Raw genomic sequence first — 24,975 nt, forward strand, 5'->3', positions numbered from 1 at the left:
CTCCCATCCAAGAGCTAACCAGGAGTGACTTTATTTTGCTCTTTTCATGATCAACCAAGGTTGGCTTGTGTTGCCAAGTGGTGCATTTAAATATGGATTATTACTAGGATTAGGCTATAGTCGCATCTCAAAATTGACATATTTTACATTTTTTCAAAGATGTTATATTTGTTATTTTGTTAGGTAACTTCTAAGTACAATCTTACTTTTTAACATTTGCATGTATCCATATATATGTTGTAATTGTTGCAGTAAATGTGCAAGTTGGGGTTCTAAAATATTTAGGAGTGGAATCTGTATCAGAGTTTTATTAGGCTGTAATCTCTGTGAATAAATGTGTAATATTAGAATAAGGGCAGTTTCTGTTTCAGGCGTTTGATCTTTCCTCTTCTGGGTTTATCTGCTAGATACTAATCTTTGGAAGAAAATTGTTTCTTTGGAATGGAGCAAGTATTATAAGAAAGTGAGGAATAGAGGCCTTTGTGAATGTTGGCAAACAGGAGAGATTAAAAGGAGGCCAGGAATGGAAGATTTGACAAAATAAGTAGAAATAGGGCAGAAAGCATTTTTATTCTGGGGGGGAAAAAAAAACAGACCAGGAGAAGAGGAGCACTGTGAAGAAGAAAGGGAAAGGTGAAAGAAATTGTAAGAGGACAAATATAGCAGTAGAATCGACATCATTGTTTGTTTATTTAATTAATTAATTTATTTATTAATCAAATTGATCACCGCCCATCTCCCAAAAGGGACTCTGGATGGTTTACAATAAAACATAAGTAAAAATATAAAACTGTAAAACACTATAATACACAATACAATAAATATAATAAAAACCTCGATGGCTGGAAGTTCTTTATGATTTGCAGGCAGAGCTGGGTCCTTCTAGGAAACTAACCATCCCCAGGAATGGCTACTCTCTCTCCCGCCCCAGGCATAATTACAGAACCAGGTCTTTAGCTGTTTCCTAAAGTCCAGGAGGGAGGGAGCCAATCTCACTTCCGGGGGAAGGATATTCCAAAGGGCAGGGGCTGTTGCAGAGAAGGCCCGCCTCCTGGACCCCGCCAGGTGGAATTCTCTTGCAGACGGGGTCTGTAGTTTATCATCCCTGTTCCTATGCATCTAACAGAAGTTGATCTATAGAAGACAGCGCTTTCCTGCTCTGAGCAGCTTTGTCTTGTTTATCGTCTTGATTTTAGTACAGAGTAAAGTCAGCACATCAATTCTCCACCAATAAGTGAACACCTGAAGATTGTACAAGAGATAACAGGTTGTTTATAATGTGGCTGAGCCTATTCTGTCTATGACATGAAATGCTTAGGTTGCAGTTTCAGGGGAGCTAAAGGCACAAGAAGAAGTCAGGGTGATATTTAATTAGTGCTCACATCCACCCTTTTCAGTTTAGCTGTGCCTCTGCCACAGGATCAGACCATCCGTTCTCTTATAATTTGGCTATCTTATTCTCAGATCACCACTGTTCATAGGCACAAAAGCCTGTCATCTGGGTCTCCTCTAACTTGGCAGCTTTCATTTCCATGTTATCACAAGAACAACTACTGGCTGATGTATTTAGCTCTGGCTGCTATTTCAGGCACCACCAAGCAATTCATCTCCATGCCAGAAACGTTCCAGTCTATATCCCCAAAGCCCAGGCCACCTTCCTCTTCTGGGTAGTCAGCTAGCCTACCCCTTGGCAAAATGGAAATTGTGAGGAAATTCCTGGAAATAGTGGGGACTGTAAAGGCCACACCATAAATGCCTGAGGGGAGGCGGGGAGAACAAACTCCACCCCCGTAAAGCCGCTCTACCCCGTGCAGGGGCCCGCCTGAAGCCAGCAGCCCCTCCCTGCTTGTAGCAGCGGGCGAAAAGGGAAAGCTCAGCCTGCCCTTTACGAGAAGGGACGCTCAGCAGCCTGTGCCGCGCTCCTGCCTTCTCTGCGCGCCATGGTGGTCTATGAGTGCCTAGCGGTGGGGTTCGCCATAGCCTGCATAATCCAGATAATTCGCTGTATCCGAGCTGACAGCGATCTCACCGTGCAGTGGGCAGAATGGTGGGGCAAGAAGCCTGGTAAGTCACCCGCTGGATTTCTTCTCTCTGCCCGGTAGGCGCTCAACTTTTTTGCTGCTTCTGCTTGCAGTTTCTGCTTCCTTCCTCGTTCCTCCCTCGCGGGGACGTGGCACAACTTCTCCGGGGCTGTGGCGGCTCCTAGATTACAGCGGTTAGCAAAAAGGGTGAAGGAGAAGCGGGGCAAGGGAGGGGCGGCCGTCTCACGGTCCGGGCAACTGCGAATTGACTGCCCGCTCTCCCCGCGACCAACAAACCAACAAATCGACAAGCGGAGCGTGATCTCCCACGCAGTGGATTGTTAAAAGCCCGCTTAAATTAAGGGGATGCCGCGAGATTGGTTAAGATGTTAAATTGAAAGCCTTTCTTCACTTGGTACCTTCCGGATGTCGGGATTACAGTTTCTGACCGTTTGAAAACAGGCCTATTCACCCAAGTATTTATCGCACCACATGGCCAAGTGGCCCTTTTAGTTTGCTGCTGCTTTTTTTTTTTTTAGAAAAACTTTTATTATTCCAAATGAATTTTGTTTCATGTTTTTTGAGCATTTTTAGCTTGATTATGATAGCAATTTTTTGTTTTTCTCTTACAAGCTGTGCTGGGATTTTCTGGAAAGAGAGGTATGGAAATGTAACAAAGATAAAATAAAACCTTCCTAGTGAAGCCTGGGGCTACCAGATCTGGCTACAAAAAGCCAAACTAGAAGATGTCAGCAAAGATAGGGTTCTGGAGTTTGTAGCCATGTTGCCTGCAGATCTGGAAGTTATAGTCGCAACTCTTCTGGAGATCTCCAGGCTGTGGAATAATGTTTGTGCAAGCCCTCTCTTCTGGACTATTACTCATCGGAACACGTTTTCAGACATTGCTTCCCAGTCCCAAGTAAATATGGGTAGGTTTTCAGTTTGGTATCTAGAACACATAGCTGCATTTACCGTATCTAGAAACTGTTGTTGACCCATCTTGTTGTGGAAACTGGACAGAAGAGGTTGATCAGGTCCATGTTAGATTTCTAGCTGAATGCTAGTGGATTGCAAGGGTTTTAATATTCATTTATTTACCAAATGCAAAAGGCTCACCTCTCTCCTGCTTTTTGAGGGAGGGGGCTCTCATGGGGAGGGGAATCCAGGTGTTTTCTGATGCTACTCACAAACTCTTGAACTGAGTATGTGTTCAGAGCCAATCAACAGTTTAATTCTTGGTGCACACCTGTTGTTGCTTTGTTTTTAGATAAACAAAAAGTAGGTCATATAAACCTGAAATTTTGTACAACCTTGTTTTAGGCAGGGTTTGCCTACTTCCCTGTACAACACCTAGCAAGAGAGGAATATTAAAAACAATTCACCTGGTAGACTGGGACTACTTTTATACTGGTGATTAAAGCATACACATACACACTCACAGATACACAATCCATTTTCTAGGGTGACAGGAATAGTATTTATATAAAAGCAAGTCTTGCCAACATGATTTTGTATATTGCTACTGTGAATTAAACTTAATTGGATTAAATTAAGTTGTCCCAATGTCCATTTGTTTAAGCTTTATTTAGATTTAGCTGTAGTACAGTACCTGCTAATACCATGTAGATCTTTTACTAAAGTAAAGGCATTTTGAAGAGATGCCAAAGCATTGAAAGAGAATCATAAAGTTGGAAGGGACCTTAGAGGTCATCTTGTTCAATTTTTGCTCAGTGAAGGATCCGCTAGAGCATCTGTGACCAATGAAAAGATTGCACAATTGTATCTTTAATCATTCTGATTATGTTGTGAAGAAACTGAGTAGTAATTGAATAAATTTTTATTTTCTAAAAAGATTAAAGATTAAATAATTGTATTGCTGTTCATTCTGTATATGGTTGTGTGCATGCACAAATCGCTAACTAAAGGCAGGAATCTAGAAGCAGTTATTTTTAGTACAATTATGAGAATATATGCCAGAAGCGTTTGAAAGACAAAATGTTTGTGTGGGTATTCATGTTAACAGTAGTCTTAATACAGTTTCCTGTACAAATAGTGTGTTGTTCAGGCAGAAGCTAATTTTGTATAATTTATATTGTATAGTATATTCTTTGTACTGTTAATTTGTTTTAAATTGTAAGCTGCCCAGAGGCTGTCCTATAATAATAACAGTGGAACAAATGATCCATTAAAGTTGTGATTCATCAGTGTGCATGCAGATATCCTGCTCCCACAAGGAGCTTAGTAACTAGCAAATCCCCATGTCTACCCATAACCAGTTCCTATAGTCTACACAGGAAGCAAAAACTCGATCATTTAGTTTTGGGTAGATGTAGCCAGTTAACTATCTCTGCTTCAGAAATCCTCTCTTGTAGTGATTTATTGACTACTAGCCAATAATTTTAAAAAGGGCTTGGATAAATTCATGAATAGTAAGCCTGTCGGTGGTTACTAGTTAGGATGTCTGTATGCTCCATGATGGGTAGATGCTTGATGAGAAGATCCTTGAGATCCCTGAGGTAGGTATTTTAAGATTAGCAATAATAGTTCAACCCAATTCAGACCTCATCCTAAACTCTGGTTTGCTGAACAATAAGAATTGGTTGAGTTCATGGAACACATCAAGCCAAAACCAAAAAAAAGCCCCCCAAAAGCCTTAGTTGATAAATGAACCAGTCTATGACTTTACCCATCTCATTTAGGCTGCTGGACAGAGAAAGGCTTTTATATTTCTTAGTTTTATTAACAAAGTAATTCCTCCTAGAATACCTGTATCCATATACAGTAAATGTTCTTTTGAACAGAAATATTAAACATGGGTATTTAAAAATTGTATCTCTTCTTATAGTTAGAGATGTACTTATAGTTTGGTTAAATACATCAATTCCTGAAGTATGTTTCCTTAATTTTTTCATCCTGTTAGTTTTTCTTTCTTTGGTTGTTCTTTATCATATTTTTCTTGTTTTCAATATTGTGTTGACACACCATTTTTTAAAAGATGCAGCTCTAAAGTGGATGTCAAATGGGTATATGGAATAGTATGGGTCTGCCTCGGCACAATGAGGAACACTTCCAAGGTGAAGAAACAGTTTCCATTATGTTGTAGTATATACTTCCTTTATTTGCAATGGCACATGGTCTCTGTAGATGAATTATCTGCTCTGGCATTCTTATCTGCATAGTGCAAGGCTTATTGCTGTAGAAACACTCTCCTCAAGTGATGCAACACCCCAACCAGTCAGAGTGGCTGGGCGTTGATACCTTATCAGGAAAATGCTTACTGTTATGACTGGCAGAATATGGATGGGTGGACATATACATGTCTGTGCATATTAACTATCCATCCCACCTTTCATTGGAAGGTGTTAACAGCAGGAAATGCAGTGCAATAAACTACAAAGTAAAAAAAACCTTTATAAAAGATGAGAAAAACATCTGTAAAATCCATAAAACCGATAAGCTGAAACTAGCACCTAATTTATTAACAACCTGCATATTACCTTCCATTAAAATAGATTCTATGGCAGATTTCAAGATTTTTTTAAAACACACAAAACCATACGTAAGGTATGGGCCTATAGCTAAAATGGAAGTGGCCCTCAGCAGATCTTTAAAAAATACAGTAATTTTCCTGGCACCTCCCCCTACTTCAAAAAAGACAAAAATGATGTTAAAACCAGAAATATTAAGATAAATTTAAATTTACGATCTTCAACTAGAAGCCTATCTAAAAAGATGAGGGTTTTTTGGAGCTTTTTAAAAGCCAACAAAACTCATTTCCCTTAAACTCAGCAGAGAATTAAACGTTAGGGAGCAGGAGGAGTTCCAGAGGTGGCTGGATGGGGCAAACACAGGCAAACTTCCACAGGTGATCTCAGTGAACATGAGGGAGATCATATACAAGGAGACATTCTCTTGGGTGACCTGGACCCAAGAAGCCTTTACTTAATCGACTATTTTATATATATATATCATGGAGACTCCTGGTGGTTCACGGCAGTAAAAACAATAAAGAACAGAATTAAAACCAAAACAGTAAGAGAGCCAGCATGATGTAGTGGCTGAGGTACTGGAGGAGGCGTGGGAGAGGCTCAGGTTCTGGCCTTCCATTAGGTACGAAAGCCGGCTGGGGACCCTGGGCCAATCCTTCGCTCTCAACCCAAATTGCGTCAGGCCCTTTGACGAGCTGGCTGAAAAACAAGGTTCCTCATCTCGTCTTGCGCTGACAAGCTTTTCTGTAAGAATTAGGCAGGCCTAGTGCAAAACAAGGAGACCCTGCAACCAAGTGGAACAGATGCTAGGAAAAACCCAGACAATACCAGAAATTCAAGAAGCAGAGGGACACTCCTCATCAATCCCCAAGCACCCTCCAGAACAACTCATTTTTTTTATTAACTTCTGGAAAACCTCTAGGAAGGGTCCTGGCCTGGCTTCAAGAGGAAGACTGTTCTTCATAAGAGGGTGGTATAATAACATCCTCCTTTAAATAAGGATGATCTGGGTGGCTTACAACAATCAAAACAAAGAAGTTACAGTAAAACCAATAAAAGGATAAAAGGTGGCACAAACAACAGACCAGATGGAATGAAGCAAGGTCATTTATGCTAATGACTGGAACTCCTAGCTAATGGTTACGGGCCACATTAGCCAGACCTTCTGAAAGACAATGACAAACCGCTTCTGTAATTCTGCCAAGAAAGCTGCAAGAATGCAGCCACTAGAAGTCACTGAACTAGAAAGTATCATTACTTTTAACCATACGAGAGGAATTACCAGATCCATCCATAACTAATTCTGCATCAGAGCTGGCGCACAACTGGCTCAAATGCAAGGCATTTTATCTAGAAAAAGGTAATTAACACCATCACAACAAACTACTGGAGATTCTGAGATCAAATTCCAGGAAGAGAAGGCAGAGGTACAACTCAACTCCTCATGTTGTTAATTAAATAGTGCTGTGTGTCATACAATGCTGAGTGGTCAGTAGCAAGAACTGTATCACAGTCGTTGATCTTGACATTTCCAAAAACATTTGAAACAAAGAAAGAGCCAGAACAAGTGAGTAAATAGGGAAAGATAACAGGATTTTGTCTGGGGAGTATAATGGGGAGTCAGTTCCAGATACCCTACTCTACAATACAATATTTTCATTCATGTTTTGGATGAAGAAGCGGAGGGATAATTATACTGGTACATGATACAGTATAGGGTGGGGTAGCTACAAGACAGGAATAACATTCAGAAATGTCTTTATAGGTTGGAGAAATAGGTAGAGAGTCATAATGAAATTTAAGAGAGAGAGAGAATTAGAATTATTCACTTAGGAAAGAAAAATCAAATACACAGGTATACTGTACTCAGCTTGGTAATAGTACTTGTTCCCATGAAGTTTATCTGCCCACCAAATATATCAGGTCCTCCCAACCGTCCAAAAAGTTGGCTTCCAAATTTATTGGGCCCTTTCCTATCATTGACATCATTAATCCTGTGGCTGTGAAGCTTCAACTTCCCCATAATTTAAAACGCCTCCATCCCATCTTTCATTGCAGTTTGTTGAAACCTTTTCGTGCCTCGCACCGCTGGCACCTGTCTCCACCCCCCCCCTCCAATCATGATTGATGGACACCAGCATTTTGAGTTAAAGGACATTGCATGGGAACCCATTACGATATTTCTCAGGAACATTGGAACGGTAACCATGACAAAGATCTTGGAATAGTAACTGATGGCAAACTGAATATGAACCAGCAGTATAATATGCCTGCAAAGAAAGAACATGCAATTCTAGCCTGCACCACATAAAATCTAATTTGGAGGTCATGAGAAGACATTGTTCCACTTAATTCTGCCTGAGTCAGACCCTGACTTGAAAATTGAGTCTCCAATTGTTTCTGCCCATCTGGTGTGTTTAAGCAGAGTGGGTGGACTCCAGGTCTGCTCAATTAAAGTCATCTTGTGGGACTGAGGAAGTATGCCTTCTCTGTCCCTGACCTCTGGAACAGTATCTGGAACTCCAGAGATATGCACAGCTCCCACTCTCCAAGGGTTCTGGAAGTCTCTTAATCCCAGACCAGGGGTTAGAGTGTCTGTGGAGCTCCTGTTGAGTCTTTCTTCAATTCTGGGAGTGCTTTTTTTTGTCCAGGCAATCATGTGGTCTTAGCTGTGTTTTTAACTTATGCACTGGAAATATTATAAGGTGCCCAGAGTCTTTTTGAAGTTGGACAGCCTTAACAAATCCAACAAACGAACAGTTGTTTATGACCATGGATAACATGGAGAAGGAGAAGTTTTTCTTCTTCTCTCACAGTGTTAGAACTTCAGCACTGAATTTGTTCAAGATGACAAAGAGTTGTGACATATTAAAGACAAATTTTGTGGAGTCTAGTGTTAGAACTTGGGGTCAACCATTGACACTAACCACAGGGAGATCTAGATCCAGCAGAAGAAAATTCTTTTTCTTTTTCCACACACCAGGTAGTTAAATTGTGAAATTCCTTACCAGCAGTTACAGTAATGACAGCCACTTTAGATGATTTTAAAAGGAGACTGAATAGGTTCCTGGAGGTTCAGACTATCAGTGGCTGCTCTACTGATGACTGCTTATTATCTTCTGTATCACAGGCATCATTCAACACTAGCTGCTGGTAAGTAACAGAGGTTTGGAGCTATCACCCTCCAGTGAGCTTCCCAAATGTATTCAATTTACCCCCATGTGACACAAAATGCTGGACTAGATGGCCAGTATATTTTGTTCTTGTGCAAACAATGTTCTATTTGCTGGTGATAAAGGGGTGCAAAATTTGAAAATGAATGTTTTTCTCTCTATTTCATGACTCTAGAATGCAGAGTAATTCAAAGAAACTGAACAGTGGGGATTCTGGACAAAAGAAAGTACTTCATTTGATATTTAGTTGAACAATGGGATTTGCTACCAAAATATGTTGTGGTAGTCTTCTTGTCAAAGATTAGGAGAAGTCTAGTTAGAATGGCGATATATTACCTCCAGTATCTCTGGCAGTATGGATATCAGTCACTAGGAACAGGAACACATTCATGTCATGCATGGGGGTTTCCCACTGGTATGTAATTGCCATTGTGGTAAACTGGGGGAAAGATAGAACTGTGGCTTGATCCAACAGGACCTTCCTTATGTTTCTATCTTTGTTTAAAACAATGTTTATCTTCATTATACCCTTCTGTATTGAGCAATAGCAAAAACAAGATTATCTCCATTATGTGTTGTGAAAGCTCCAGAGACACCTTCTGTTTTCAGAATAAATTTATGTATTCCAGAGCATATATCTGCTTAGTAACTTGTTGCTAAAGTTATAGACAGACATTTGGCAGAGTCTCTTGTTTGCTTTGTTGCCTGCAAATTTTGAATGTGGTTCTTTCTGTTGAGACAGCAAAGTCCTTGGGGAGTTATGTTTGAGCAAATGATAAAGCCAATGACCTCCCTGGGGAGATTGTTTTCTGTAAACCACCTTGTAGTTTGATTGCTTGCATGAGAGCTTCCTTTATTCTGCTGCCTAACGATGAACTGGCCTGTGTCGTGTTTCAACAGCTTTGAAGTTCAGCTCTGAGTTTGTTCAAGACAAGAAAGAACGGTGGTGCTTTAAACCCACATGCATTTCTTATGGTTGAAGCTTTTCTGGAGTTTAGTGCAGGAAAGGGTATGATGTAATACATTTACTAGCCTTGAAATGTCTTAAGACTTTGCTATCTTTGGTTTAAAATTAATATTGTATTTTTTAACTTTTGTTAGCAACCTAGAGTTGCAGTAGTAAAATGGGTGGCCATATAAATAGATTTAAATAAATATGAATTTGACTAACAACCATAGCTAAAAATAGTGTCTTGCTTGCACATTTGTGCATGTTCACCAAAGTTGCCATTGAAAACCTATTCTTAACATCTTTTTTGGTGTTTTTTTCCCTCCCACAGAAAAGGAACTGCCTAGGAAAGTTGTCTGGGTGACTGGTGCCTCCAGTGGAATTGGAGAAGAGTTAGCCTACCAGCTGGCCAAGATTGGCTCATGGCTTGTGCTGTCAGCAAGAAGAGAGAATGAACTGGAGAGAGTGAAAAGGAAGTGTCTTGGTAGGGGCTATTCTACAAATATATAATGCATTGTTTTCTTAAATAGGTTGCAAGATATACAAATAAAATTACAGAACAAAAATTAGGGTGTCCCTGTTGGCATATTTTTAAAGAGCTGTGCTAATTCCACTTATGAGAGCCAGTCTGGTGTAGTGTTAAGCCTGATGCCTTAACACTACACCAAACTGGCTCTTATTTGGAAGCAGGTGTGCAGGGCTCCCTCCAAACTGAAACCAAAAAGGCATCATCAAAGGTACTAGACACTCTAATGGCTCCGAGCAGTGAATGTTAATTGATAAGTCTTAAAGTTAATGCTATAGGAACTTCTGCAGTTTATGGATTTTTGCGATTTAATGAAACTCTAGTGATTTTCAAATTCCTCTGACCCTTTGTTTCTAACAGCAACACATTAGAATGCAAGAGTCACGGATGACATATGATGGCATCTATTAATGATTAATCACTTGCTGTAAGTCAAGCAAGAATAATTAATCTGGCTTCTTTCAGGAGCTCAGCAAATATAATGTGCAACATGGGTTTTGCAAGATAGCCTTATCACTATATGATTAACTCTTGACCTAGATACTAGCCATTACCATGATTTTAGAAGCACTGAACCAATAAATTGTTGCTCGACACCAAAATACCACTGTTGGAGTGGGTGAACCTCTCCTCTCTGTTCCACTTGGCTACATATTAAGAAAGGAGAGGGAAGCTGGATAAGCTAAACACCTATGCAACTACAGCCCAGCTCAACCAATCTAAGGCATGAACGATACTGGAATGACAAAACAATCCCATAGGCAATTATCTGCTACTAAAAATTCAAGTTTTCCTAAGCTACTCAGGATGATAGCTCCCACAATTCTCAACTTTATTTGGCACCAGTATTAAAGTAGTTTGCTGTTGTTTCCTTTCAGAACGCTTTTCCACTTTCCATTCTAGCCTACTGCCTTGGGACTGTGGAGTCCTTGGTGCTCTCTGAGCCTTGTTGTTTTCTGAGCCTTGTTGTTTTCTTGCAGACGTTTCATTGCCAGACTAGGCAACATCTTCAGTGCGAAGAGGGAGAGGGCCTTGCTCTCTGTTTATATATAGTGGCTTGCCCTGCTTGTGTTAGTGGGAGTGTTGTTCTCTCCTTGGGAGTTCTTTGATTGGGCTGTTTGCTGCTTGGTTGATTGCCTGAGTTAATAGTTCCTTGATTCGGGTGTAGTGTGCTGTTTGATGGTTCATCTGATGTTAATCCTAGTGTTGATTTTTGCATATCTGGGTGTTGATTGCTGGCAAGGGAGTGTACTGGTCTTTTGGCTTTTCTGTGGTCTCTTTTGAATGGTATGTAAATGTTGTTTACCTCTATGTGTCTGTTGATGGCTGCTTGGTCTGAGTGCCAGGCTTCCAGGAATTCTCTGGCCTTTTTGGATTTGGCTTGGTTTAGGATGCTCACAGTTTCCCAGCTGAAACTATGGTTGAGTCTGTCCATGTGTTGTGAGATTAAGGAGTTCTCATCGTGTCTTCTGACTGCTAGTTGGTGTTCGTGGATGTGCTCTGCTAGTCTTCTGCCTGTCTGTCCTACATAGTGGCTGTTACAGTCTTTGCATTGTATGTTGTAAGTAACTCCAGTTTTTTCTTCTTGGGCTATTGGGTCTTTTGGGTTGCTTAATATGTTTTGAAGAGTTTTAGCTGGTTTATGTGCTATGGTGATGCCATGTGGTTGTAACAGTCTGTTGGTGGTTTCTGAGATGTTTCTGATGTATGGAAGTGTTATCCTTTTCATAGTTTCCATTGGTTGGGTTGTAGTGGGTTGGGTGGTGAGGCACTTTTTGATAAAGTTGAGCGGGTATCCATTTTGTTGGAAGATCTTTTTCTTTTTTCTGGTGTTCTAGGTTGCTGCAGTGTGTAAGTGCTCGTCTGAATAGTGCAGCAACCCAGAACACCATAAAAAGGAAACAGATCATCTGTACAGCACCTTCCAGCAAAATGGATACCCTCTCAACTTTATCAAAAAGTGCCTCACCACCCAACCCACTACAACCCAACCAATGGAAGCTATGAAAAGGATAACACTGGCATACATCAGAAACATCTCAGAAACTACCAACAGACTGTTACAACCGCATGGCATCGCTGTAGCACATAAACCAACTAAAACTCTTCAAAATATAAAAGACCCAATAGCCCAAGAAGAAAAAACTGGAGTTATTTACAACATATAGCACAAAGACTGTAACAGCCACTGTGTAGGACAGACAGGCAGAAGTCTAGCAGAGCGCATCCACAAACACCAACTAGCAGTCAGAAGACACGATGAGAACTCCTTAATCCCACAACACATGGACAGACTCAACCATAGTTTCAACTGGGAAACTGTGAGCATCCTAAACCAAGCCAAATCCAAAAACGCTAGAGAATTCCTGGAAGCCTGGCACTCAGACAAAGCAGCCATCAGCAGATGCATAGAGGTAAACAACATCTACATACCATTCAAAAGAGACCACAGAAAAGCCAAAAGACCAGTACACCTCCTCGCCAGCAATCAATACCCAGATATGCAAAAATCAACACTAGGATTAACATCAGATGAACCATCAAACAGCACACTACACCCTAATCAAGGAACGATTAACTCAGTCAATCAATCAAGCAGCAAACAACAGCCCAATCAAAGAACTCCCAAGGAGGGAACAACATCCCTACCAACACAAGCAGAGCAAGCTACTATATATCAACAGAGAGCAAGGCCCTCTCCCTCTTCGCACTGAAGATGTTGCCTAGTCTGGCAATGAAACATCTGCAAGAAAACAAGGCTCAGAGAGCACCAAAGACTCCACAGTTCAACCCTGAGCTACAAATATTCACTTCAGTTGGTGCCTTGGGATTCCCGTTAGCCTCCCATCCAAGTACTAGACCATGCTTATTTAATCAGGCAAGGTCAGACAGATGCTGCAGAAACTTAACTGGTATTTTTTTTTATCCATTCAATTGTGTCTGATTCTCAGAGACTGCCTGGACAAGTCCCTGCAGTTTTCTTGGCGAGGTTTATCAGAAGTGGTTTGCCATTGCCTCCTTTCCAGGGCTGAGAGAGAGTGACTGGCCCAAGGTCACCCAGCTGGTTTTGTGCCTAAGGCAGGACTAGAACTCATGGTCTCCTGGCCACATGTTGTCAAGTCATACCCCACAGATGCCTCTCTGTGGCATGCGGGTGCCCACATTTTGCTGTCTCTAAAGTGAGATATGAAAATAGCTGAGTAAGCTTTAAAATGGGAGGAGATGGGCAGGGACAAATTGAATAAATAAAATAAAATAAAAATAAAATAAAATAAAATAAAATAAAATAAAATAGACTGAGAGGAAGAAAAAGGAAACCTAACCTTCTCCTAAATCTTGGAAAAACAGAACATCCAGGTTTCACTCCTCTGTGAGTTGGACCCACCCTAGAAGTCCTCTCCCCCTCAAAATTTTAATTTTGAACCTCTCCAGCAAAAATAGTCCAGCTCTTTAAGACAGGAATGTGCAAAATCTCTGTTCTGGGCACAGAATGTTCCTTGGAATAGTCTGTTGTTGTTTTTTCCTAGAGTGTGCCAGTTTGGTTGTTCAGAGGGGTTTGTAATTTTTTGGAAGTAAACCTTCTAGAACAGGAAATAATTCCCACTGCTGACTTCTGGAAAATTGTGGACAACCCCCAGAATGGACAGATTGGCATGTTCTAGGAGAAAACCAAAATATTCCAGGGAACAGCAGAACAATCCTTGGCAAGAAAGCAGAGTTTTCTACACAGATATTTTAGAGATGTGTGCTACTTCTGCCCTGGGTTTTTCTGCCTTGAGTAAGCTACCTGTGGGAAGCAAAACATAGGAGAAAAGGAGATAAAAGTCTGAACTAATACTAGGTCCATTCCCAGGCATGGAAGTTTACTGGATGACCTTGGACCCAGTCACTACATATTTTGTATGTATGTGTGCGACACACATACACACAAACAATTCTGCTGATGACAAAAGAATAACAGTGTTGAGTGGATTCTCCATGAAATTGCCATCATAAACTTTCCACTAGAAAAGATCTATTTGGAACTCTACTTATAAAGAAATCCTGTTAGTGGCAATATTTAATACATTATTAGCTCTATTGGCATGGCTAATTTAAGCAGAGAAGTAGAAAAAGACTTGCTATTCTGCCTGGCTTGCTAGTAACTATTTATCTTCCTACCCACCTATTGTCATGAGTAAGGATGGCGAGCAGGGGGCTCCCATCCAGACTGTTAAGCGCATGCGTAGCACTGAGGAATTGGGCAGCCATTCAAAGAGACGCAGATCGGGACCGCCTTAACCTTTGGGGTTTAGATGGCTGGGTTTTTCCCACGCTTCTTCAGTTTGTTAGGATTCCTGTTATGTACAAGCAATAAAACATTAGAGACCAGTTCCTTGTCTCAGCGTGTTTCCTGGCAGTTAGGACACCTATGGCTGTAATCCAAAGCAACATTTATATGGAATTAATTTTCACAGAACATTTGACAGGGCATAAGAGTGTCTGCCTCTATAGATAAACTGTGTTTCAAAGATGCTATGGAAGAGAAACAAGTATTTACCTGACATGATTGAGACTGATTTGAAAGTGGATTTAAAAATAACAGGCTGCAAGAATGTCATGGAAAAAAAATGTTATACTGGACATACAAAAGAAACTAGTTGATGTCTTAATAATTAAAGGAATATATAAATACAAGAGAGTGACCTGAATAATTTTCCAATATTAGATTTACAAAAGAGGCTTGTTAAAGCTTTGAAGAATTTTGTGAGAAGAGACAAAGAAAAAATGAAATCAAGTTCTAGGACATTATTTGAAGGGACTAAGGATCAAGATTGTTAGAAGTAAAAGGAAGGAATATAATGTTGGTTTATTTGATCAAGGTTAAAATAGATATGTTGTTATCTCTGGTAACCCTTAATGGACTTTTGCTGACATCAGGACTGAAATGATGAAGTTTTATGGATTTGTTTATAGATAAGAGATGGGATATGGGAAGAAGAGATCATTTGTTGTATTTTAAGAGAAGGTGATAAATTACTAAAATTGTTTATATTTGTGATAGGGGAAGTTACTTACATAAATAATTTCTTTTCTTTTATTATTTTTTCTTTTCTATTTTTTTTCTCTTTTTTTTTCTCTGCACCTTCTATTTTTCTTTTTATTCTTTATTTTTTTTAGTTCGTATTAGTTTTTATTGTTGTAAATTGTAATCTTTAATAAAATTACTATAAAAAAAGAACATTTGACAGGGCATAATTACATGTAAACTTGGAATATATAATTCAGCAGTCAGAAAATGCATGTTACTTCCTTAACAAATTAACCGGCATTTCTACAGAACAGTTTATTGATGTTAAAGATTAGAAAAGTGAGATATGAGGATGTCATTTAACTCTTTCTTTTTCTTATGGTATTCAAGTCTGGCATGTTATACTTTTTATTCTTTCCAACCCAATGGAGTGTCTGTGTGATAACTCTCTGAAAACTGAATAAAATGGGAATAAATTTGGTGTTTGAGGAGAAGCTGGTAAAAGGAAGTTCAGTTCCAAAAATGGGATAGATCTGGCTGGGGGCTGTGGAGGAAAAAAAAATCTGCTAATCAGCCCCGAGGGGTGGGCAGTAGACAGCAGCTCTGCATGTTGCTGATTTTTCCATTCTAAGCCCCCCTCTCTCCTCCCTTCCAGGCATATGACTCAGAGCGGACATATGTAGTCCCACCCTGTGTTTCCCATGCATGCATACACACAAATATGGGCCACTGCCAGTAAAGAATTGGAGAAACCCAGCTCTGCATACTTTCCTTACCTTGCTTAAATTAGAATGTGAAGCGCTTACAGAAAGTCTCCTTAATCTTATATTCTGCTCTTAGATAAGTGCGGGCTATAAAAAAGGGGTGTTTCCCCAATCTCATGCCCTTCGGATGTGTTGGACTGCAGTTCCTCCTATTCTCAGTGCACGTGACCCCGTTGGGCAGAAGGCTGAGGAAAGCAGCTCCAGAAGTTACAACCTCCTGAATTTTTTTGAAGAGATAGCAGTTTGGTTTTTCGTATAGAGAGTCACATTCCTCAGTGGCCTGGCCAAGAGCCAAAAGTGACCATACACCCACATTCTCTTTCAGATGCCATCTTTTTTCTTTTCTGACATAATGAAGTTTGTCCCAAGCAGCAGGGAAAGGATGGATCTCTTACTGAATCTCAGAACCCATTTCTTGCAAAGTGGTTTTAAAAATAGGCCAAGGGTCATATGGAATCAGTCTGAGGAATGCAGGTTTCTCAGTCTTAGTTTAACACACATCATGTCCTGAAGGGCTGAAAAATATATTTGAATTAAATCCTGGAGGGCTGCAGTACAATACATACTATGCTAACACGACGTATTAGCTAGTTAGGCAAAGAAATCACACTAACAACAAAGGTACATATTGACAAGGGCATGGCTTTCCAAGTTGTAACATAAGGCTGTGAAAGCTGGACTTTTAAACTGTGGTGCTGGAGAAAATGGGTGAGAATACTTTGGGTTGCAAGAAAAATCAGTGCTACGGAATACTAGATGAAGTGTTCACTGGAAACACATTATGAAGCTTAAGCTTAAATATTTTGGGCACACAATGCAAAGGCAAGTCACTGGAAAGACTGTGATGGTTGGAAAAACAGGACACAATTGGAAAAGGGAGCCAATAAAAAATAAGGGGACTAAATACAGCCACAAATGACAGAAGCATGAGCTTAAAAGAACGCATAGAAGCACTTATTGTCAGACAAGCCTAGCCAAGTGATGTCCATCAGATCATGAAGAGTCCGAAGTGCCTGAAAAAATGAACATCATGGGGGGTAGGGGAGAGGGGAACCTTGGGTGCAGTTGACATGCAGACTTCCTGCTGCATGTTGAGTTGTGCTTATTTAGGGGCAGGGGGAAGATCCATTATTTCTAAAAGACATTTTGTTTTTCTCATTCTCCCTTTAGAGATCAGCAGCTTAAGTGATAAAGATATCTTCATTTTGCCACTTGATTTGACTGACAGGGGATCCCATGAATCTGCCACAAAGACTGTTCTTCAGCATTTTGGAAGGGTAAGTTTCACTCTTTGAATGAAAAGCAAAGCAGGGCAAGAAACACACATCCTGGGGCAATCTGTATCAGGATGAAAAATTGACATCACAGGGTCATGTGCTTTAATTCTGGAATACAATTACTCTTTTTTAAAGGGTTCAATATGTTCTGTTTTTCAAGAGGGAGCATGAAAATGCAGATATTTGCAAGAAGCCCTTTCAGATATCCCAGCCACTGATTTTGAAAGCATATAAAGAGCTGATGCTTCAGAAATTCAAACACTGACATTTATTTGGGCTGATGAAACTAGCTGAGTTCTTGCATTCTGTGTCCATGGTCATTTCAATTATTGATGCTGACAAGAAGCAATATTATAACTAACTTTCTTTTTCTCTTCCCTTCCCTTCCCTTCCTTTCTTACAAAAGATTGACATTTTGGTGAACAACGGCGGACGTTCCCAGCGTTCTCTTTTTGTAGATACAAGCGTTGAAGTTTATAAAGCTATAATGGAACTCAACTATCTTGGCACTGTCTCCTTAACCAAATTTGTCCTGGACCACATGATCCAAAGAAAACAGGGCAAGATTGTCACAATGAGCAGCGTGATGGGTGTCATGGGAGCTCCCTTGGCGACTGGGTATTGTGCTAGCAAACATGCTCTGCAGGTAAGGCTGTTTTCCATCTGCCTTGGACAAGCAGGGTTCCCTCAGTCTCGGGATGCGTTTGGAGCACAACTCCCAGAATTCCCCCAGCCAGCATTCGGGAAACTGCCATCCTAATACATTTGCGGGATGCCAGGTTGGGGAAGGCTGTTTTAGGATTACATACAGTAGTAATTACTACTAGAGAACTTGTTGATGTTGGAAGGGCCCCATATACTAATATTAAGGCTTGCTTAGGCCAAGAGGATTTGGTTAGGAGAAGAGGCCTCAGTATTAATTTTGTGCTTCTCCTGGGCTATGTTGCATTCATATCTGGGCAGTTGTTCACATTATGAAATTCAAATATATAGAGAAAGTTACGACATGGTCACATTTGCTTGTTTTTGCATAACTGTCTATTTATCCAGTAAAGATACTGCACAGATTAAAAAATGCTGGGCAATATAGGTTGAAGTACTAAGCAGCAGTTGTGTTTCCCTCTGCATTAATTTTGACCAGGATTCAGTGGCTGTAATGATGTGGGTTTCTGTAATTTAAGGATCAGCAACTGGAGGTTCCAGAGTGGGGTTGCCATATCTGGGCTGCAACTGGGTTGAGTGACTAGGAGATACCAACAAAGATATATAGAAAACGGTATTTGTTTTTGCTGCCATCTAGTGGCTACCTGGATTTTTGTAAGCTAATTATGCTGACCCTAAGCCAAATCTGGCTCCCTGAGTACAACCAACAGGCTTCCTTGTTGCTAGCCTGGATGATATTGGTACTTGCCATCAAGGGGATCCACAGCATGGAGTTCAAAAAAATAAAGATGGCTGCCATGGCCATGTAATCAGAACCTGCCCCATTTTTTACATGTGTAGATCAATTTTATTGCTGTATTTACCCAGCAAATAAAACAGATGAAGGAAGAAAAATAGAGAATAAAAATAGATAAACACAAATAAGTTTATATAGCAATCAATCTTAAATCATATTATGGATCCTCTTCTGAAGCCTTGATACTAAATAACAAAAACTTTGCAACATTGTAGGTTTATAATTACACCTCTGCTCAGTTACAGCCTTTGAGGCGCATGATAGCTTATTCTGTTTGAGGCTGAGCGAAGATATGGAGACCCTTCTGACAGAGTTATTGCTGTTCTTTCTAGGGCTTCTTTAACTCTCTTCGGCCTGAGGTTTCGGATTATCCTGAGATAAGTATAATCAACATCTGCCCAGGACCTGTCCAGTCACAGATCATCCAAAATGTCTTTACTGAAGAAATTTCAAAGGTAGAAATGGTTGAAATGACTTAAAGGACAATGAACTCTGGGCTCATAAAGTTACGAATGAAGAGAAATGAAATCTGCCCTGGTTAATTATTGCCACGTCACTTGATTGCTGATGGCAATGCAGGACAGGCCTAGCCTGGGCCCCTAAGTTGTGATTGCAATTGTTTGCTAAGACCAGTGTTTTACCTGCCTCGAAGCACCTGCACTGTTAAATACTGGTTAACAGGAAAGGGATGCCCTTGGAATTGGATTCAGCCAATGGCACACTGGCATCCTCTATGACCTCTGGTCCCAGGATGCCACCAACACCAATAGATGGCATCCTCCAAATTAAATTAAAATACTGAAACATGGTTTTTTAAGACATGGTTGAAGTCTCAAGCAATTGCCTTCTTGCCTGAGGTTTCATGAGGTTTCAGGGGAGAATGTGCAAAATAGTTCTTGGATGGAAGACCACCAGGAAATCCCAAGAGGCCATAAGCTAAATTGGGAAATAATAATAAAAAACTTCCAGAAGAAGGCATTGACAAAGTACTTCCATATTGCTAGTAAGAAAACTACATGGTCATGTCCATGTAGTCACCAGGATCAAGCCCAGCTTGAGAGTCTCTTTCCTTATGTATGGAAAAGCTGGTGAATATAAAAGAAGGCTAGTCCAGTCTATCTTTTCACGGGCCACTATTTGGATGTATTGAAGCACAGCTCTCAGGAGTCTTTGGCTGTAATGCTACTGTCCAAACTATCTTTGGGTACTGTGTTTTATTTTTTTTAAGTATCACAGACAGTAGCCTTCACAGAAGCAGTCCTTGCTTATTGCTGCCATCCACAATGTTCTCTCATGTGTTATTCTGTCATCTTCTGACAAAGCCATAGACTGTACATCCAGGTTAGTGCCCCATGCCAGTATTAGCTGAGAAACAAATATTCAATTATAGAACAATTGAAGAGAATATCTGTAGCTCAGGGTTGAACTGTGGAGTCCTTGGTGCTCTCTGAGCTTGGCTGTTTGCTTGCAGACGTTTCATTGCCTGACTAGGCAACATCTTCAGTGCGAGAAGGAGTGGGGTTTGCCCCCTCTTTATATACAGTAGCTTGCCCTGCCTGTGTACACTGTATATACACAGAGCAAACCCCACTCCCTTCTGGCACTGAAGATGTTGCCTAGTCAGGCAATGAAACATCTGCAAGAAAATAACCAAGCTCAGAGAGCACCAAGGATTCCACAATTATAAAACACAAAATCAGACTTGTTGAACAATTTATTGTTAAGGTTGTGTTTTGATTTATGAATGATCAAAGAAAAAGCTTCTTTTCTCTGCCCCAAGTATTCAGCAACTCATCTTTTAAACTATTGTCTTTTAAACTATTTTCTGATGGTGTGGGTCAGAAACGAAGGAAGGAAGGAAGGAAGGAAGGAAGGAAGGAAGGAAGGAAGGAAGGAAGGAAGGAAGGGAGAACTGAGTAAATATGAACCCAGGCCTCTGGGAATAGGGTGGGGAAAGACTTCTGCTTGAGAAGTCTGCTTCTGCTTCAAGATAGTTGCCTTTGCCCCAGTGCTCTTAATGTCAGAGAAAATGATCTGCTGGTATTACAAGTGTAGTTTCCTCATGAAAAAAATATTCCCTGCATGTAGTAAACACAAGACCAATACTTAATTGCTTTGGGAACATGTGACTCTTTAGATCTTGTTGGAATCCAGTTCCCATCAGCCATAGTCAGTACACCAATGATCAAGGATTAACCATCAGTATTGGACTGCAACTCCAGTAATTTCAGAACCAGAAATCTGCAGCCCCAGAACTATGTACAGCTTCTAAACTCTTTTTTAAAATCCCCAAATGAGTGCTAAATAGGCTTAAAATAGTTTTAAGTAAGCATAATCTCCTGTGACCTTTGATTTCCCCCAAATATTAAAAGTGGGCCCTTGCTCCCCAAATGTCCCATTCATGTCATATCTGAAGAGCCACAGCATTTCTACTCCTAATGTGTAAGCTGAAGTTTTGTTGTTATTGTTCTGATTTTGGGTTTTGTTTTATTTTTTCCTTATGATGGCAAAGGGGGGATCTTCATTAGAAGTTCTGTAATGCCAAGCAGCTGATTTTTAAGTAGGGGCACAGAGATTAATTTGCCTGGCAAAGACACTCTTGTAGCACATTCTGATTTTCTGTAATTTTCTGTTGTGCACCCACCAAACTACCAGGTTAATAAAAACGTTGGGGACCAATCTCACAAAATGACAACTCATCGCTGTGTTCGCTTAACTCTGGTTAGCATGGCTAATGATGTGAAGGAAGCCTGGCTCAGTGACCATCCCTACTTGGCAGTTTGTTACATGTGGCAGTATGCGCCCACCTGGGCATGGTGGCTATTGAACCGCATAGGAAAGAAGCGGATCGAGAACTTCAAGAGTGGAGTGGTATGTTCTTCAAACAGTATCGATTTCCTATCCTGGTATCATTTAAACCTACTAAATTGGCTGATTTGAGAAGGCCATATGCTATGCAAAATGCCAAATTTTAAATCTCCAAGTTTAAGTCTCCTTGCAAGATACTGATACTTTGGCTCTGTGCACCCTTTTGGGGGTGACTGCAGCTCTACTTTTAGCAGGGGCATCCACAGAGGGAATGTGCTTTGACTGTGCAGTTGTGGCTGCCATCTTGATTTTTAAATCCCATCCCCATCCCATGCATTTATATGTTCTTGCAGTTCCAGTATATCTGCAAGATATAATGTACATGCCTATTTATTTTGGACCAGGCATTTAGGGTACGCCAAATGAAAAGAATATTATTATATACAGTCTTAGAGCTATACATGTCGTACGCTTCGGTGTATATTCCAGGACGTGTCCTCTTGCTCCAGTTCCAGATCTTTGGCTTTCTCAGAGGCTACAGTGTAGATGTGTACAACTGCTATTGCTTGAGGGCTGCACTGGGCTTTGCCCAACATATAGGGAACTGCATTCTCACAGTGCTTGGGGCCAGGACCCAATTATTCTAATTTTTTGGAATACTTGAGAGTTTTGAGGGGGTAGAATTAGCATCTTGTGCCCTTATGCAGTTTTCACCTTAAAACCCTCATAAACCTGCAAAATGCAAAAGACAAGAGAGAGAGAATAGACCACATTTTTGGCCCTGTCCATTCTATAAATGGTAAATCACCCCGCTATAGTCTGCCAAGAAAATGTCGCGAAAGTGGTGTCCCCCAAAGGGTCAGACATGACTTAGTGCTTGCGCAGGGGACCTTTCACCTTTCAGTAAAGGACTAGAGCAGCCTTTCTCAACCTTTTGACCCTGGAGGAACCCTTAAAATATTTTTCAGGCCCCGGGTAACCCCTGCACATTCAGGCTCAAATATTTGCCAGAAATTACATAAGTATGCTATTTGTTTCACGTGTAGGCCTGTATATAGGCATTAACAGTGTTCTTAAACTAAAAATAAAGAATGAAACTTACCTCTCTACTGTGAAGTTGCCCGAATTTGAAATAATTTTTTAATAAGTCACGATCTCCCAGGGAACCCCTAGTGACCTCCTGTGGAACCCTAGGTTTCCACAGAACACGGGTTGAGAAACCCTGGTCTGGGGATTCCCCCACCCTCCAGTGGTGGTAGGTTTCACTTTTCTTTCAGCTGTGGGTAAGTAACAGGAGGATGTAATCAGGAGCTCCATAACAGGTCAAACCATTAGTCTTCAAATCCAGCCTCAAGCTATTTTATTCATCAATCTTGTTCATTTAGACTGAGGGTAGTGAAAGTGATGCATTTCTTCTACTTGACATATTTGTACATTATTATTAATTAAACTCATATGCTGCCCAACTCCTAGTGACTTTTATTCCTTTCAGCTAAGTTGAGGAGACACTTCAAAGCTTAAAGGAAAATATTACCACTTTCTGATATAAACAGAAGGCTGTTAGCTGAATGCTTTCTGCATTCTGCAGCTACAGAATCAAGACAAACCAGATTCCCAAGTTTTTTGTCAGTTGCCCCAAGGTATAATCTGGAAATTTCCAAAGCCAAGTTCATAGTTTATCAGAGCCAAGATGTCAATAGGGCATTAAAACCAGACATGATCCATCCATCGCAGGATTTAGTAACATCTTTAATGTGATGCTTTAGCTCTGGCCCTAATTTTTTTATTTATTTTACGAAATGCTGCAGACTCGTTTTCATATTCTGCTGTTAAAAAGCTTAGTTCTAGAGGGTGTGTTGGATTAGCTAGGCTTCAAAATGTTGCAACACACTGGTTTAAGTGTGGATTATGTGTTATCACAACTTTATATTGCTTTAAAGTGAAGAGCTGAGTGGGAATTGTATTTTAATGGCATTTTTTTTCTGACTTCTTCATACATATCCTATGCATTCCAAAGCATTCCAAGTATCTTAATTCCTTTATTTGAATAGCCTCACCTAAGTAGAATAGCCTCACCTAAGTAGCATGTATTGTTTCTTACAGGATGCTGATGTTTCTTATTACAAAAAGTCTTCCTAAGGAAAAGGAGCAGCCCAGCTTTCTTTTGAACCTGAACCAGCATAAGGAAGAGAGAACCTCTACTTGAAAAGTTGATAGTTTTCTTTTGCAAATGCTTTGGCAAGAAATAACACTAAAGTGTGCAGTATGACTTATGTATCTGTATAAAGCTTCTGACTTGGCAGCATGCGGTGGCTACCCAAAGAAAGTTCCTTCACTTGTTGGCTGTTCATGGCATTCTTCAACATATACACCAATATGATGATTCAAACCTTTCTTTCTTCCAACCCATCTCCTTAAATACTGACTGGGTTTATGTAACACTAGCCTATAACATGGTTTGGTTATGACTTACTGCAGGAATGTGCAGCTTCCATTGGCTTGGGACCCACACAGGCTTTTCTCAGGATGTCAGGGACTGTACTTCTACAGTGGATTGGCCAGGATCCATTTTCAGGGGTCCCATGGATGCCTTAAGCCTCTGTAATGTTTAAAGTGCTTATTTTACCCAGTTAAACCCCCCCTTCCAAAATGCAAAAAGAGCAATATTTTTGGCCCCACCCAGTCAGGAGAGGGACTGGGGATGGGAAGATGGATGGCAATGGGCCACAAGCAAGACCCAGCCACATTCTTAATGTGCTATATGAACCGTGGTGATGGTTCTCTTAGTAAATAGCTAAGTATAATATATGAACTCAGTAACTGTTTTGAAGCCTTTAGTTACACTTAAAAAAAACACGGTTGCTCCATTTAAACCTTTCGTAGAATAACTTCTTAATGACTTGGGGAGAATCAAAACTCCCATCTGCTATTTCCAGCTCAACACTGAAATACTGAAAATTTAACGATGCTTGGAGTTACACTGTATGATTTACAGTTCTACTGACTGCAGGTGAATGGAATTCTTTGTCGTTGTGACAGAGGAAACTAAATGCCTTTTATAATACCTCTCCCACAAGCAGTACAGCCCTATGAGGATGCTAAATCTGTTTTGCCAGGTTCCTCACACCTACAAACCTGGGTGTCAGGTAGTATATTTGTCTCCCATTGTGACCTGGCCTGCTTTTTTGTGTAGCCTCACCGACTTCTTCTGTTGACCTCCATTTTTTTCCTCATAGGTAGGTAGGTAGGATTTGTTTCTAAGTAGGAGCATGGTGGCAAGTTTCTCTGCCTCTCTGTTGCACAAGCACATTGGAAACTTTTCCACCTGTCAAATATTATTGAAACGTGACATCTCTTTCCCCTAACATTCAATTTGTAATTCTTAACAAATGTTTCTTTTTCAAGATTGAACAGACATTAAATATTTTTCAAGTATCCCTTTCATAATACAAATATACAATGTGTACAAATGAAGAAAATAAACTTGTGCTATAGCAGT

At 40.4% G+C, this 24,975-nt stretch overlaps 1 protein-coding gene across 1 annotated transcript; it reads left to right on the forward strand.

Annotated features, from left to right (window-relative positions):
* The first annotated feature begins 1,818 nt into the window (after positions 1–1,818).
* On the forward strand, positions 1,819–24,973 carry DHRS7 (dehydrogenase/reductase 7). The gene is made up of 7 exons (XM_063290461.1): positions 1,819–2,064; positions 9,963–10,115; positions 17,103–17,209; positions 17,616–17,855; positions 19,001–19,123; positions 21,324–21,539; positions 23,580–24,973. The coding sequence occupies exons 1-7, from the start codon at positions 1,941–1,943 to the stop codon at positions 23,613–23,615; spliced, it is 999 nt and encodes a 332-aa protein (XP_063146531.1). The 5' UTR covers positions 1,819–1,940; the 3' UTR covers positions 23,616–24,973.
* The last annotated feature ends 2 nt before the right edge of the window (positions 24,974–24,975 follow it).

The sequence above is a fragment of the Candoia aspera genome, chromosome 1 (assembly GCF_035149785.1).
Source record: "Candoia aspera isolate rCanAsp1 chromosome 1, rCanAsp1.hap2, whole genome shotgun sequence".
In the NCBI taxonomy this organism is placed as follows: Eukaryota; Metazoa; Chordata; class Lepidosauria; order Squamata; family Boidae; genus Candoia; species Candoia aspera.